The sequence below is a fragment of the Trichoderma atroviride genome, chromosome 4 (assembly GCF_020647795.1).
Source record: "Trichoderma atroviride chromosome 4, complete sequence".
Classification (NCBI taxonomy): domain Eukaryota; kingdom Fungi; phylum Ascomycota; class Sordariomycetes; order Hypocreales; family Hypocreaceae; genus Trichoderma; species Trichoderma atroviride.
The window spans coordinates 682,082-696,790 of NC_089403.1; the positions used below are offsets into that span (position 1 = coordinate 682,082).

General features: G+C 47.2%; 8 protein-coding genes across 8 annotated transcripts; 4 read left to right on the forward strand and 4 right to left on the reverse strand.

Annotated features, from left to right (window-relative positions):
- Positions 1–23: 23 nt before the first annotated feature.
- On the forward strand, positions 24–953 carry TrAtP1_007465 (uncharacterized protein; the record flags this gene model as incomplete). The annotated part of the gene is made up of 1 exon (XM_066113534.1): positions 24–953. The coding sequence occupies one exon, from the start codon at positions 24–26 to the stop codon at positions 951–953; it is 930 nt and encodes a 309-aa protein (XP_065969620.1).
- A 930-nt stretch (positions 954–1,883) lies between these two features.
- On the forward strand, positions 1,884–2,771 carry TrAtP1_007466 (uncharacterized protein; the record flags this gene model as incomplete). The annotated part of the gene is made up of 1 exon (XM_014093076.2): positions 1,884–2,771. One exon carries the CDS (start codon positions 1,884–1,886, stop codon positions 2,769–2,771), a length of 888 nt encoding a protein of 295 aa, XP_013948551.2.
- A 335-nt stretch (positions 2,772–3,106) lies between these two features.
- TrAtP1_007467 (uncharacterized protein) lies at positions 3,107–3,397 on the reverse strand (the record flags this gene model as incomplete). The annotated part of the gene is made up of 1 exon (XM_066113535.1): positions 3,107–3,397. One exon carries the CDS (start codon positions 3,395–3,397, stop codon positions 3,107–3,109), a length of 291 nt encoding a protein of 96 aa, XP_065969621.1.
- Positions 3,398–4,064: 667 nt separating this feature from the next.
- On the forward strand, positions 4,065–5,289 carry TrAtP1_007468 (uncharacterized protein; the record flags this gene model as incomplete). The annotated part of the gene is made up of 3 exons (XM_014093077.1): positions 4,065–4,419; positions 4,484–4,623; positions 4,687–5,289. The coding sequence occupies 3 exons, from the start codon at positions 4,065–4,067 to the stop codon at positions 5,287–5,289; spliced, it is 1,098 nt and encodes a 365-aa protein (XP_013948552.1).
- A 412-nt stretch (positions 5,290–5,701) lies between these two features.
- On the reverse strand, positions 5,702–7,279 carry TrAtP1_007469 (uncharacterized protein). Its single transcript, XM_014093078.2, has 3 exons — positions 6,955–7,279; positions 6,560–6,884; positions 5,702–6,495 (listed from the first exon to the last, which is right to left on the reverse strand). Exons 1-3 carry the CDS (start codon positions 7,168–7,170, stop codon positions 6,098–6,100), a joined length of 939 nt encoding a protein of 312 aa, XP_013948553.1. The 5' UTR covers positions 7,171–7,279; the 3' UTR covers positions 5,702–6,097.
- A 166-nt stretch (positions 7,280–7,445) lies between these two features.
- Positions 7,446–9,316, reverse strand: TrAtP1_007470 (uncharacterized protein). The gene is made up of 3 exons (XM_066113536.1): positions 9,081–9,316; positions 8,672–9,017; positions 7,446–8,608 (listed from the first exon to the last, which is right to left on the reverse strand). The coding sequence occupies exons 1-3, from the start codon at positions 9,281–9,283 to the stop codon at positions 7,580–7,582; spliced, it is 1,578 nt and encodes a 525-aa protein (XP_065969622.1). The 5' UTR covers positions 9,284–9,316; the 3' UTR covers positions 7,446–7,579.
- A 1,112-nt stretch (positions 9,317–10,428) lies between these two features.
- On the forward strand, positions 10,429–13,426 carry TrAtP1_007471 (uncharacterized protein). Its single transcript, XM_066113537.1, has one exon. The coding sequence runs from the start codon at positions 10,915–10,917 to the stop codon at positions 13,111–13,113; it is 2,199 nt and encodes a 732-aa protein (XP_065969623.1). The 5' UTR covers positions 10,429–10,914; the 3' UTR covers positions 13,114–13,426.
- Positions 13,427–13,640: 214 nt separating this feature from the next.
- On the reverse strand, positions 13,641–14,384 carry TrAtP1_007472 (uncharacterized protein). The gene is made up of 2 exons (XM_014093079.2): positions 14,075–14,384; positions 13,641–14,016 (listed from the first exon to the last, which is right to left on the reverse strand). Exons 1-2 carry the CDS (start codon positions 14,212–14,214, stop codon positions 13,713–13,715), a joined length of 444 nt encoding a protein of 147 aa, XP_013948554.1. The 5' UTR covers positions 14,215–14,384; the 3' UTR covers positions 13,641–13,712.
- Between the last annotated feature and the right edge of the window lie 325 nt (positions 14,385–14,709).

Here is a 14,709-nt window from a genome sequence, read left to right on the forward strand (position 1 = left end):
TTCTTAAGCTCCAGAAGCAGAGCATGAGTGCTACTCCTCCGGCCCCCTCGCCTTTTGCTCCGCCGCCTATGGGAAATCACCCTGATATGGGAAAGAAGAGTAATTTGGCATCCCCAGAGCCATTCCAACAATATGGCGGAGAGAGAGCTAACGGCATGGCTCGTCCGCCGCCACAACATGTGCAAGAAATTCTTGCCCCTCGGCCTCAGCAGCAATCTGCTCGGCCAGACCAGCTTCTCCAAGATCTTGTGGGCCACCACCAACGCCTCTCTAGTCAAAGCTCAGGAATCCCTGATCAGGCTCGCAACAACAACAACACTGAGTTCTTAATGAATCTCATGAGAATGGGACCCGGTGTTCCTCCTTTAAGCATGCCCCAGTCCCAGCCTCAGCCGCAGAAGCAGCAAGCACCAATGCTGGAATCAGACTTTTCACCAAGAGAGAATCGGGGACCACAGCGCCAGATGCGCCCCCAGCCGCCCCCAGGGTTCCCTCTCGACGAATCTTTCCACAATGTCGAACGTGAGCCGCGTCTCGGCCAGCCCACACAGATTTTGCAACGACCTCCTCCTCCCATGGATCAAATGCCACCAAACTGGATGGCAACCGGTGGTCAGATGCCACCACCCCAGCAGCGTGGCCCTATGATGCCTCCTCCTGGATTACCTGGAGGTTTGAGCCGCAACGTTCCCATGCCGCACATGTTCCCGCCCAACTTTCCCCCTGGTGGAATGCCACCACCTCCAGAGGCCTTGGCTGGTATGCCTCCGCGTAACATGCCTCCGCCTCCGCCTGGCTTCTTTAATGGACCCCCTCACGGATTCATGCCTCCTGGACTTGGCGGTTTCAATGGACCTCCAGGACCCCCCGAAGCATTCGGTGGATCGCCCTTTGAGGCCCGTGGAATGCCTCCTGGCGCCGCTGGCCGAGGGGCTGCTTTTGGCCGACCCTAGTATGACGAGGCTTCAAGCATTTACGGTCCAATGATTTGATCGGATCATCTGTCAAAAGCACAAAATTGGCTTTCCGTGTCGAAACTTTTGTAGTCATTTTCAAACACATATTTCTTTTTTTTTATCATGCTTAGTATGACTTTTGGAAGTTACAAAGGCTCGAAGTCAAAAGATCCAATAGGGGATAATGGATCTCGATGACTGCTCTTTTTTTCTCTTTTTTCAAAGCCTTTGTCATATGATTTTTTTTTGTCCTGGGAATTGCTTTATGGGGGGAAGTAGTCTCGGACACGAGGAAAAAAAGACTCTAAAGTGCACGGTTTGCTAGTTACGTATAGGAGGGAAAGGGGTAAAGGGGGAGATGTAATGCTGATAGTAGGAATGGAAAACGAAAAAGATGTTGCAAATGGCTCTTTGTAAATGTTGTGATGTGGTATGATGTGTCTAAAATGACCTTGCCTGTAAGATAAAGACGGGTATAGGAAGGCTATTTTTGACCTCTTCAGCTTGAGATGAGAATATGCGAAGATGGCTTTTGTAGCTTCACATGTCACCGGATGTTTGAAGTTGTCTATCTATACTAGTCTGCTAATTCGCCTTGCTTTTATTACAGTAGGTGAGTATGTTTACACAGGCTGCAGTATTCTATAAGAAGATCCCCAGCAACTGCCAATTTGCTATAGTAGGTACACCCAGCGTTAAGTTGAAGCATGTGAATGTCCGCTTGCAGGTCGTAGCTGCTAGCATGGACGAATCATTGGCGGAAACCTTAATGAGTGCATAACCTCCTCATTCTGTGCCAAGCCAATTGGGTGCCCCCTCAATTGAATAAAACGCCCTTCTCCTCTTTTCCCTCTTTTCAATTGCGTTTGGAAGAAATAAGAACCTAATCTTGAAAATCAATCAATCTGATTTACGACAGTTTTGACAATGAAGCTCGCCGTGTTTAGCACCAAGCCGTACGATAAGCGCTATATTGAAGCAGCTCGTAGCGCTGCCGCTGCGAAAGCCAAAGAATCGCCTGCGAGTCGTCCTGCTTCTGCAGATATCGAGATTGTCTATCATGAGTTTGCACTTGAGGAAGATACAGTGGCACTTGCGAAAGGAGCCGATGCCATCTGTGCTTTTGTCAACGATTCTTTGAGTGCGCCTGTGGTGGAGGCGTTGGGTCGGGAGGGCGTCAAAGCGATTCTCCTACGATGCGCTGGCTTCAATCACGTTGATCTTGTTGCGGCTGAGAAGGCTGGCATCATGGTTGCCAATGTGCCGTCGTATTCGCCTGAGGCGGTTGCTGAGTTTGCGGTTGCGCTGATTCAGACGCTGAATCGGAACACGCACCGGGCGTATAATCGGGCGCGAGAGGGCAATTTCGCGTTGGATGGGTTGTTGGGCAGGACGCTGCATGGCAAGACGGTTGGGATTATAGGCACGGGCAAGATTGGAATTGCGACGGCACGGATTATGAAGGGCTTTGGGTGTCGCATTCTGGCGTATGATCCGTATCCGTCGCCGGCGTTGGAGGGCATTGGGGAGTATAGGGGCTTGGAGGAGGTTCTCCCAGAGTCTGATATTATCAGCCTGCACTGTCCTTTGATGGATAGCACTCGGCGGATTATCGATGAAGATGCTCTCGCAAAGATGAAGCCCGGCGCGATGCTCATCAATACTTCTCGTGGGGGGGCTTGTCGACACGCGAGCCGTCATCAGGGCGCTCAAGACGCAGCACCTCAGCGGCGTGGCGCTGGACGTGTACGAGGGCGAAGGCGCGCTGTTTTACGACGACCATTCGGGGGGAGATTATCCATGACGATGTGTTGATGCGGCTGATGACGTTTCATAATGTGATTGTGACGGGCCATCAGGCGTTTTTCACGCAGGAGGCGCTGGGGGAGATTGCGGAGTGTACGTTGAGGAATATTGACGAGTTTGTGGTGACGGGGACGTGTGGGAATTCGTTGACGAAGGATTTGAAGCTTGTGAGGAGGGATTCGCTGCCGGTGAGGGGGGGTGTGAGGGTTGAAGGCTTGATCTGTACAAGTGAATGTGGTATTCAAACATGCGAGGAAATATAATCATATTCATGCCTTTGCCTCCCTCCTGCTAGCTATATCTAAACAGATATCCAACCCAAATGTCGCTAGTGTCTCGTTCTTTCACCATTTCCTCGACTTCAATAGTTTCTCTACTGCTTCGACTTCCTTCTTGAACTCGCTGAAGCCGGCCCGAAGTTCGTTGAGCGTGTTGCTTCGCCTTTGGACGCCGTGATGAATCTGCCCCCAACCATCCTCTAGAGAGCGGAGCTTTTCAATGTACTCCTTGCCAGAGCCCATGGTCATTGGTTGATGTAGACGAAGATTCTCTATGGCGGGGAGCTGCTCGTCGGTCAAATCTTTGGGCGCTGGTTCAGGCTTTGTAGCTTGAGGCTTGGCTGCTTGGGAATCCATGGTGGATGATTCAATTGGGTCTGATTTGTTTGAAGAAGAATTTATATCGCATGAGATGCAGTGAATGTGGCAGTAGTTCTGTCTGTATTATTAGTATGGATCGCAATTGAGTGTAGCGGTTTTGGAAAAGTTACTATTGATTGCTTCTCACTTATTGATCAGATGGTGGGCAATGAGAAATGATGTGGAAGTCAGGAATGGTGGGAACAGCTCAGATTTAAATAGATTGTTGCCAGACAAAAAAAAGCAATTATAACAGGGATTGTATGCAGCTTTTAGGTGGCAGGGGCTGCAATGGTTGTGTTCCTATTTGCCTTGTGTGTGGCGTATTGCGGAGTGACGAATTACAACACAGAGCCTTACAACCAGAGATGTCGTGTAACACATAATCAAGGCTCAGGTGAGTAGTCGCCCTAGATGCAAGTAGCAGCTTTTAGGTATCCAACATCTGCGTGCAGGTGAATGAAAAATAATGCACTAGCAAAAGCAGGAGCGTTGGAGGTCTGCAGGGCGCATGCAACTGTATCCTTCCTTCTGCCAACTGCCAGCTAAAATTCCATAGAGCACTTCCCACTGCGGATTGGTCCGCTTCTCTTTCTACTCTTTCATCACCACCTTCGCTTTCTCTGCTCCTCGAATATCTGTTACATTAGGTGCCTTGACGGCCATGGATAGTTTAACTTTGGCGGACGATTCAACGGGAATATTCCCCGAAGGCTACACTGCTCCTCGAACCACAGAGCAGCTGATGCAGTATCACAAAGACCACTTAACCTATGCTAGCATCGACTCAATGATCCCGATGCACAATATTGAAGGGAGGCTCAGGATGATCGAGGAGATCCGAGCTGGAGTATTAAAAGACCAACGCAACAAATCGAAAGGCTTTCGGTTTACTTACTTGGAACTGGCGTATTTTCTGCTGTGTCCTGAACCGTCTCTTCGAAAAGTCATTAGCGACCGTTTTCATAAGAGCTATCTACAAGCACAAATCGAGTATATAGGATCGTTTTTACTAGGCAGTAGGCATTATATCCGCTGTGTTTTCTGAGTTCAATGACGTACGTTTGCTGATGCAGCTTCTAGTGTTGAACGAGAGTCCCATTAGAGATAATGCATACCGAAAGGAGAATTCACGAGAACAGAATCAAGAATGTGACGAGCGCTTAACACAGCTAGAGAGAGGAAAGAAGAATCTTCCACAGAAGAATGCTGAGAAAGAAAAGGTACTTGGTGATACCTTGTCCTGGCGCCTTGTAGAATGCAGCAACGCTAATATGTAATTTCAGTGCCTCGTCAGGGATAATTTTCGCTGCGTACTCACGAAAAACGGCTCGCCCAAAGTATACCAAATCTTGCCTTTCATTGCGAGCTATGGTAGCTGGACGTCTATCCAGAAATCAGACGCTGCTTATTGTTTCAATACGGTTCTTGACCCTGAGTCCTGGTCAGAGCTAAACTCCTTCGTTTTGTCTGGGCCTGATCGCTGCGATAAGAGTTGGAATATGATAAGTCTAGGCCCTGACCTACGCGAATTATGGAAAGGGCACTTTTTCGGAATTCAATGCCTTGGGATCCTCCCCATCGATCGCCAAGCTTCTGCCATTTGGCTTCAGTTCCATTGGATGCCTCGAAACCAGCTCGATTATACGCACCGCTCAGAGCTAAATATGGACACTATTCAAAGAATGTTGCAGAATATTCCTCCGGAAGAGAGCGATGCTGTTGAGAGATATCGCAGCTGCACTGGCCGTCCGCTTGAGACGGGGTACATATTTAGTATTCGCATGGGAAAGCAAGAGGCACTCAGCATGAAGCGGGTGATTGATCTCCGATGGGTCATTTCTAGAATTGCGGCAATCTCTGGCCTTGCTAGGAGCCTTTATAAGTGAATATGAGTACAGCACCACGCTTGGGAAAGCTCAAAAAGTGTTACATGGATTCCAGCTGTTGTTTGTTGCATTGCGCAGCCTTTGTTATATCCAGCTAAGTTGTTTTGAGGATGCTACTGTTAGATGACTGGCCTGCATTGTCTTGAATGGCATTAGGCTTGCTATAGGGTTTTATACAGCAATATGCATCCTATTGGAGATTTGATTCTCCCGTATAGGCTCAAAGACTACTCTCTTAAAGAGTTACTAAGGATCGAATATGGCATAATAAAATATCTTACACATCAAAGAGCTGTTGACGATGAGAGATTCGGTGACGCGTGATGCTGTTCCATAGACGATGCGTTATGCAATGGGGACATGGGCTCTTTGCTTCTGTAAGATAAATATCCGCTCTTCCTCAGTAGAAGATGGCAACCAGTGGGTAAATTGCTGCTCAATAAACCTCGCGACTGCAGGCACAGTTCCGTTGGAGGGCTTGAAGCCACCTCGACGCCGGCTGCGGACAGTGTAGGAGCTGTGATTGTCTTTCTCCCTCGCTTCCTTGGTACGTGTAGCAAAGTACGTACGTGTAACTGGTAACCGATTATGTGTATCGTCACTATAGTAGGAGGCTCAAGCTTCAGACGTTCCAGAGAACATGTCATGCCGCATAGAGTGTCGTATAGAGTGGAGAGCACATGGTGTAACACAGAAACTAGGCAGTCATGCAGTCATTGATTTCATAACCAGAGCAGTGATGAATCTTTTTGCCATGAACAATTGAAGATTGCTTGCATATCGACTTCCATCTGACCTGTGGTCTCGTCTAAAGCGCCCAATAGATATCAATCTGAACAGACTCAACCGTGTTTATCCACCCGCGATGCATGGCTCTTCCCCATACGGTAACGACGTCTCCCAGCTTGAGATTCCTCACAAACCGGCCATCGCCAACCCTCCTCCCTTTCCCCTCCCTCATCAACTCGAACGCCTCTGGAGAGTCTGGCGTGATGACGTCCCAGCATGTCCAAGTGACTTCGTAGTCTGTAAATTCAGAAGATGCCATTCTGTTGCGCTGGATTTCGTACGGGCCCTTCCAGTGTGTATAGGGGAATTGATAATCCCAGCCTTGGTGGGCGTCTTTTGCTTCTTTGACTTGTGGCTCGATTGTGCCTAGTTTGCGCGCAGTCCACTGTTTCATGTCATTGCCGTCTGCTTCATCTGCTGCGAGCGAGTTGTTATTCTTAGCAAAGTAGATTTTCCGCCGTCCACTGTAAAGAATACTCACTGGAGCTACTAGCATCGAATCTCTCGATGCCGGCGTCAAACCAAGTTTTGGCGGCCATAAACGGGCCCGGCACATCGTCTGTTGTCCAGCCTTGATCGTGGCTGCGGATGCGAAAGACAATCTTGCGCGCTGGGCTGCTAAAAGTAGAGGCATTCTTAATTGCTCGCTGGAAAAAATCTCGATCAAATTCTTTGAAGACGGGTAGAGGATCGGGGATTATAGTTGAGAATCGCTCCTCACGAGAGCTGCTGTCGTCGTCGTCGGCGTTGCCGTCTTCTTCTGCTTCATAAGCGCGCTCCGTCAGGCCGACGGGGTAAGATCGAAGCTATAGCGGTATTAGTCGTTGAAATACAATTGATGGATTCTTCCTCATCTTAAACTTGGCTTTTTCTTACCAGAAATCGGGTTTCCTCGTAATCGAATTCTCCCCGTCCAACGAAGCGCGCGGCAATAACTTCATTCAGCTGAGCTTTGGCAGATGATCGTGCCCAATATTCGGCGTAGTCCAGGATGGTGCCCACAAGCTCTGGGAGGATCGTGGTTTTGGCCAGCATGGCGCGCACGACTAGGACGTCGCTTAGAGTGGGCTCGAAGGGTTTATCGGAACTCATTTTGGTTGAATAGTAATAACCAAATCAAGATGCTGGTATATATGAAATGGCTGATTTTTTCTCCCCTTTGTGACGAGATGGAATGGTGGATTAAAGAGTGCAATAGCGGTTGGAGTAGATCAGCCCAAATGTTAGCTGTGAGCTGATGTCATTCAAATTTCAGGTTATTTATAGCGTTGTCACCCTGATCTGAACCTTCACATGTGATTGGGTCTGGATCAAGCACAGGCACATATAAAAACCAGCGTGTTCAATCATATCGAATAAATGCAGCGAATCGCATAGCTGTAATGCGCGAATTATTTATTCTATTATAATTTGTGTATCTTTGCAACTTGGTGAAATGGAATTATAATGCAAGTTTGTATGTTCTCTTTACATCTATTATACTGTTCCCCGGATTCCTCTTTTACGGAGCGCTCGTCACAGGCGGCGGAGGCGCCACAGCACCAACGTAGGAAACACCAACTTTAGCCAAAAACCAGGAATTGATCGGTGCAACGCCAGAGTGGAAGATAATCTGCGCTTGACAGTGACTCAGTTGCTGCAAGACCTGTGGATCTGTGCTTGTGAGTGTGTTGAAAGTGGTGGAGCTGAATAAATAATTGTTGGATCCGGGTGTTGCCTGGGTCATATCTGCTATGCCGTAACTATATGAGCCGCAGGCAATTTGAGCCCCCAATTTGCTGGGCCAAGAGGCATCAGTGGCGGTATTTGACACGTAAAACGTAAAAGTATAAGTAGAGCTGCTTTGAAGGGTAAAGGTCGAGCTGGCGAGGAAGAATAGCCCGGAATTTAGTGTATTGGTGACCTGGAAATCGGGTGATGTGCCGTCAGGGCTGTTGTTGTTGTTGACATTCGGGTTGACCCATGCCGCTGGGTTGGTGTTGATCTGGGACCAGGGGCCTAGACCAGATGAGAAGTCGCCGTCGGGAATGACGTTTTGCGCCGCAGGTGAGGTGGTGGCAGCGGCAGTGGTGGTGGAGGTGGTAGCAGGAGTAGTGGCGGGCGTGGTGACGGGAGTAGTTGGGGGAGTGGTTGGCTGGGTTGTAGGAGGAGTAGTAGGAGGAGTAGTAGGAGGAGTAGTAGGAGGAGTAGTAGGAGTAGTAGTAGGAGGAGTAGTAGGAGGAGTAGTAGGAGTAGTAGTAGTAGGAGTTGTAGGAGTAGTAGGAGTAGTAGTAGGAGGAGTAGTAGGAGTAGTAGTAGTAGGAGTTGTAGGAGTAGTAGGAGTAGTAGTAGGAGGAGTAGTAGGAGTAGTAGTAGTAGGAGTTGTATATGGCAGTGTTACAGGAATTGCAGTAGTCGTGGTAGTGGTCGTGGTAACAGTTGTAGTGACAGTTGTCGTCGTGCATGTAGTCGTGACGCCATTAGTCAATGCTGTAGCAACCGTATGCCATGATGTTGCTGTAACTTTAGGTGTTGTCGTGGACGTAGATGTCTAAACAATCAGTATTGTTAGCCTCAACGGAGGATAAAAAGCAATGTCTGAGAAAAGACCTACCACTGTCTTGGTGCTGCTGCAGGCCGTATGCGTAGCTGTAATTGTCTTGGGTGGGACGTTGATGCATCTGCAGGCGGCAGTAATGCGATCAGGAGTGTATGCGAAGCACTTGTTGAGCATACACCTTGGTGGCTGTGGTTTTCCTCCTCCAACAGCTCTCTTGAATACCTCAGTTGCTTGACTGCTGGCCGTGACTGTCTTTGTAGCCGTCGATGTCTTCGTCACTACCTGTGTTGCTGTCTTGACTACCGTGGACGATGGGACTGTTCTTGTGTAGACAGTCTTTGTAGACTGGATGAGGCAAGTCGACGTCGGCGCGGTATGTGTGTGCCACACAGTTTTCGTCCTGTTATCCAGTCTTCGTTAGCAGTTGTTTCTTGCGAATCTAGAATATCAGGAGCAAACTTACACCGTGGGCTTCGCTACCGTGACTGTTTTGGTGCATGGTGCGAGGGCAGAGCAGTATAAAGAAGCCGAATGAGAGTATTCGTAGTCAGCAAAGCACTTGTATAGACTGTCGTCCCTACAGGAGCTGCGCTCGACAAGCTCCAAAGGAGTTGCAGCTACACTGGCGCTGAGGCCAAGGGCACCGACTATGATCTTCAGCATCATCTTCGCTGCTCAGAGCTCAATAGGCTACAGAGACATCAATGAATGAACGAAAGTCTGTCATGACCATAATAACAAGAAAGATTAGGTATATATTACTCTATGTGCTATACGAGAGCTTGCCACGCTCACCGGAAAACAACAATTTGCCAATGCAGTCTAGCTGAGTCTCGAATATAGCCATCACTGGTCTGCTAGTTTAGGCACTGTTTTTGCCCTAAAATACGCCACTAGCAGCTCAAATCGAGTGTTGGCCATGGAGTATCCCTGTCGAAATCTGGCTGCGGCTGAGATGTAGTGCGATTTCGTCGTTGATGCCCCTGAGTAGTGCCTGGAACTATTTGCACTAGCGACGTTAGCTTTGCTTTTCTCAAGGATTTTCTTCTCAGCTTGCGTCTCTTGCTCCTGGATTTGATTGGCTTTGTTGGCATGTATATTGGTCGAGCGCTTAGGAATCGATCTTAAATTCGGGAAGTGGCGGCAAGATGGAGAGAAGGCAATCTCGGAGTTCCGCTCCGGTTGTCCATCTCAATATGCCTAAAAACTGAAAGCATGGTGATATCGTGGTGATGGAAAACGATCTTGACCTGACTCGATAATTCGATACTTGACGCATCAGATCTCTTTTATCTGAGAGCGTGGGGCATCGTTGCAGTGACGCTTGGTCGAATGTAGCGAGAACACCGGTTACACGTGGATGAGGTTGAAAAGGCGAACTCCCTAATGTTCTTAGCTATACTTGACGCATATAAGCGACTTACCAACGCCGTACGGATTCGAGGCTTACGGTGGCACCTTAGGCAAAGTGTGCAGAGGCGCGATAACTCCAAATTTTAAAAAAACAAAAAAAAATAAAAAATAAAAATCTAAAATTCTATATATATATATGTAATATAAGTATTATATTTATTTAGCTATAAGGCCTCTATATAAATTTTTATTTTTTATCTTTTAATTTTTTTAAAAATTAGGGTTTTTGCACCTCTGCATACTCTACCTGAGGTGCCACTGTAGAGGCTACATTCATTACATATCGAACAACTCTTTTCCCTTACTTTTAGTCCATTGGTGCCTAACTACTAGCACATGCAGTGTGACCGTGTGACTGTGGCTATGTTTGCGACATGCATGCAGCCTTTGTGGTTGGTCGACAGAGTGTCAGAGCTGAAAACTGCCAACATCGACGTCAAGATTCTACCATGCGCACTTGGCATAGCTGTCTTTCACCAGCTCCATACCGAAAACAGGGATCGGAATAATCACATCATTGATTAGACGAAATGAAAGACACTACCATGAGCGAATAATCCTATGAACCGATCGACTTTAGTGGCCCTGCGATTCGACTTCTTCGTCTCTGCAGAGGAGTTGGTAGCGAGATATCCTGCGAACTCTTTCAGGCCAGCCTATGTGAGCGAGATGATTCGATATCATACGAGGCTCTGTCCTACACCTGGGGCGAACCCGATGTTCGAGAACATATTGTCGTAAATGGCAGACCACTGAGCGTCACGATAAATCTTTATTTTGCGCTCCAGCAGCTTCGCCAGCCAGATAAAGACCGAATATTATGGATAGATGCAGTTTGCATTAATCAGAAAATTTTGAAGGAGCGAAGTCATCAAGTTCAGCAGATGGGAGAGATCTATAAGCAGGCCGACCGCGTGGTAGTTTGGCTCGGCCCTGGGACGGATGAGACCGATGTCTTTATAAAGTCTATGGAGCTCTTGCAAAAAAAGAGCATCCGCCAACAATGCAGATCCTGGGCGCGAGAAGACGACCGGTGGAAGACGCTCTGGGGCGAGATTCAGCTGGAGCTCAGCTTTTCTTATGAAAAGTCAACCTTGGAAGATCAACAACGCCAAGGGCTGAATATTCTCCTGGACAGGCCCTGGTTCCGAAGAGTTTGGATATTACAAGAAGTGGCAAATGCCAAATCCGCATTGCTATGTTGCGGTACACGATCTGTCTCGACCCGTGTCTTCGCCATCGCCCCGCTGATGTTGGGCGTTTCTCCCAGCGCGCATTGCCAGGCAGTTTTAGACATTATGCCGGGACTATGGAGAGAGACTACCTGGTGGAACAAAAACAACAGTCTGTATACCCTGCTGAAAATGTTTGGCACAAGCGAGGCTACGGAGTCGCGGGATCTTATATATGCACTAAGAGGAATTTCTTCGGACGCAAGAGATTCGAATGCTTTGTTACCGGATTACGAAAAATCTGAGGAACAGCTCACCCGAGATGTCATTCGCTTTATCTATTACTGCGACTTGGACGACTTTGGGAGGTATGAGCAGCAATACATACCATCAGATGTCCGAGCTCTTGCAGCAAATCTAAACTACCTAAACTCCAAGAGTTGTTCAGCACTCGCAGGGAGCTCCAAGACAAACAATATGAGGTTATTTTTGAGACGGCCAGGCTTCAACATTGATACGAGTTTGATCGTCACGCTGGTTTCCAACGATTCAAGCGGAAAAGCAACGGAGTTACTGTACCGATATCGAGCAAGAGAATTTGAAACGACTCGGGAAATGGTCATGGGGGCAGTAAGAAATGAATCTGCAGCTAGACAAGTCGTTGAAGTCATTTTTCGCAATCAACGTCATCAATACGCCATAACAGAGGAAATGCTAGTAGCTGCAGCAGGAAATGAAGGCTGTGGGCATGCAGTGCTGGGGTTCCTTTTACGATTCGCCACAGCTATCAATGTCCATGAATTATCCAAAGCCGCATCGAGAAACAGTGGCTGTGGAGATAAAGTTCTACGATTACTATTACCTTATGTGAACGATATGGATATCTCAAAGATAGCCGAAGCCGCAGCTTGGAACAAGGGCTGCGGCGATCAAATGATCGAACTGCTTTTGCCATTTGCGAAAGGCAGGGAAATCACCACGCTAGCAGAAGTGGCAGCTGGTATGAATGAAAAAGCTGAAAAATTGATAAATTTGCTATTCAACCGGTTTGAGAAAGACATCATTGTCACACCAAAACTCTTGGAAAATGCTGCGCGGAATGAACAATGCAAGGAACGCTTGGTAGCATTTCTTTTTGAGAAAAGGCAAAAAGGCTTGGAATTCTCGCATGAAATGACGCGTGCAGTCATTTACAATAAAACCAATGGAATTAAATTATTCAGATTGATTCTTAATTACCGACGACCTGACGTTAAAGTCATGAAACAAGTGGCCAAATACGCGGATTCACAGACTGCACCATGGGGTAAAGAAGTCTTTCAAATGTATCTGGAATATCAAGCTGTTCAAAGCCCTACAATTACGGCCCAAGAGTTTGAAATATTCGTCAGATGGTGTAGCACAACAGGCATGAAACGGTTTCTTCAGTCGAGGAGATCCAAGGTTACTATAACCTGCGAGGTAGCCAAGGCCATGGCTCGCAACAAATCAAGTGGAGAATTGATCCTTCGACAGCTTTTACGAGAACGGGAACTCGGCGTCGAGGTGGAACACAATGCGGCAATTGAGCTTGTTAGGAGGGTTGGCAGCCCTGCTTTGGATTGGCTATTGCTTTACCGACGGGAGCAGTTTCCAGATAAGATGCTCATCCTGGGTGAAGCATTGGATCAATTAGTACCAGAAGCAGAGCTTCAAATCCGAAATCCACTTCCCTTTGCCGCTGAAAGAGGCTACAAAGGAGCAATACAACTTTTGATCGAGCGCGGTATAAGCATAGACCAAACCTCTAATGTTGATGCCACCGGCCCAACTGCATTAGTGCTCGCCACAACCTCGGGCCATAAAGATATGGCATCTTTTCTTATTGAACATGGCGCTAATATTGAAGCAGTGGATGAGCATTTCCACTAGTTTCGAAGATTCGATTCGTGAAGCGGCCATGAGAGGTGTTCTTCCATTGTTATCCGTTGCATCGATGTGTGATCCTGCATACAAGAGCAATTCAGACAATCTCAATGCCTGATCATCCCCTGCAGCCGAAGGAGAGGGATTCGCCCATTTCCATCAACCTAGGAGCCCGAATTGACTCGACGGATAAAGATGGAAGGACGGCTCTAATGGATGCTGCACTTGGAGGCTACTACGATGTTGTACAGCGGCTCCTCAGGGGGGGCGCCAATAAGGCTCCTGTGGATCGGCATGGAGAGACTGCGTTGGCTATGACGACTAAAGAAGACATGCTCAGGCGATTCGGGCATTTGAAGATTATAACAAGAAGAACCGACAGTTTGGTGGTCTCTCTGGCTTGGGCAAACAAGACTCTTTGAAGAGTCTGAGCAATATCTCAAACTCAATGCCCAAAGCTACCTCATTAAGTAGTGAAGGTGTCTACTTTTAGCAAAACTTGCAGAATAAAGATGAAATCTCAGATAAATCGTCCCAGATTTACATAGACATCCATACTTGCACAAGTACTCAAGCAGTGCACCTCAAAATCATTCGCACTATCTCTAACCTTCAAATGCCTTGACGCTTCCTTCGCTTCTAGTTACACACTCTGTCGTCTGTACAATCTTCATCTCTCCGTCATCATCTTTTCGTATATCGAGAATCATTACAACATGGCCAGTCTGCTCTTCTCCGGTCTTTTTGTCGGTATAATTGAGCGCGCCGTCAAACACAAGTGAACCGCCACCGTTGGGAGATTCCCAAACCTTGACTTCTTTACTGTGTGTAAGGGTTAATTTGTAGGCAGCACGGGTGCTGGTAATGTATCCGAAATAATCTTCGCGAGAGACATGATCGTGGTTGATCCTATCACAGAATGCGAGTCAGCCATCGATAAAGCAAGGATTTTGTAAAAGCGGCTAACTTGATGACTATATCTTTTGCGAAATATTTTTGGAATGTATTAACCGCGATCTCATCGTCTGGTTGGAATAAAGTCTTTTCCCAGACTTCCGATACCCAATTAAATAGGTCGCTGTTTTTGCCGTCTTGAGAAGCTGCCATGTTTCGATGTGTAGAAAATCCGTATGTGACAAAGAAGATAGGTCGAGAAGTGTACAGGATAGTAGTTAAATAGGAACACTCGGCCTGACTAGAATATTGAAAGGCGAAGTCATTATATAGGTAGGATTTTACGTATGTACGTAGCTAAACTCTAAAGCAAGGATATACACTGTCCAATGTATGAATTGTATATTGTGAAGCTATAAGCTGACGTCTATGCTTTGGAATTAAATATTGAAGCTAGGCGCTGAATAATATGTCTTTGTATTACGCTTTGCGGGCAATGTTAACAAGAGTTAACTGTAAGCAGAAATAATGGTTAAAATCTTACTGCCCCCTCATGAGAGGATAGTAGTCTAGATGATCAAGGCTCTGACTTCTATTAGCGGTTTGGCCTAGTATGTACAAATCAATCAACGGCCTTGGATTCCTGGTCACCCCATTCCTCAAATAGCAATTGTATAGTACCATAAACCGTGACTTCGATTGACGTTG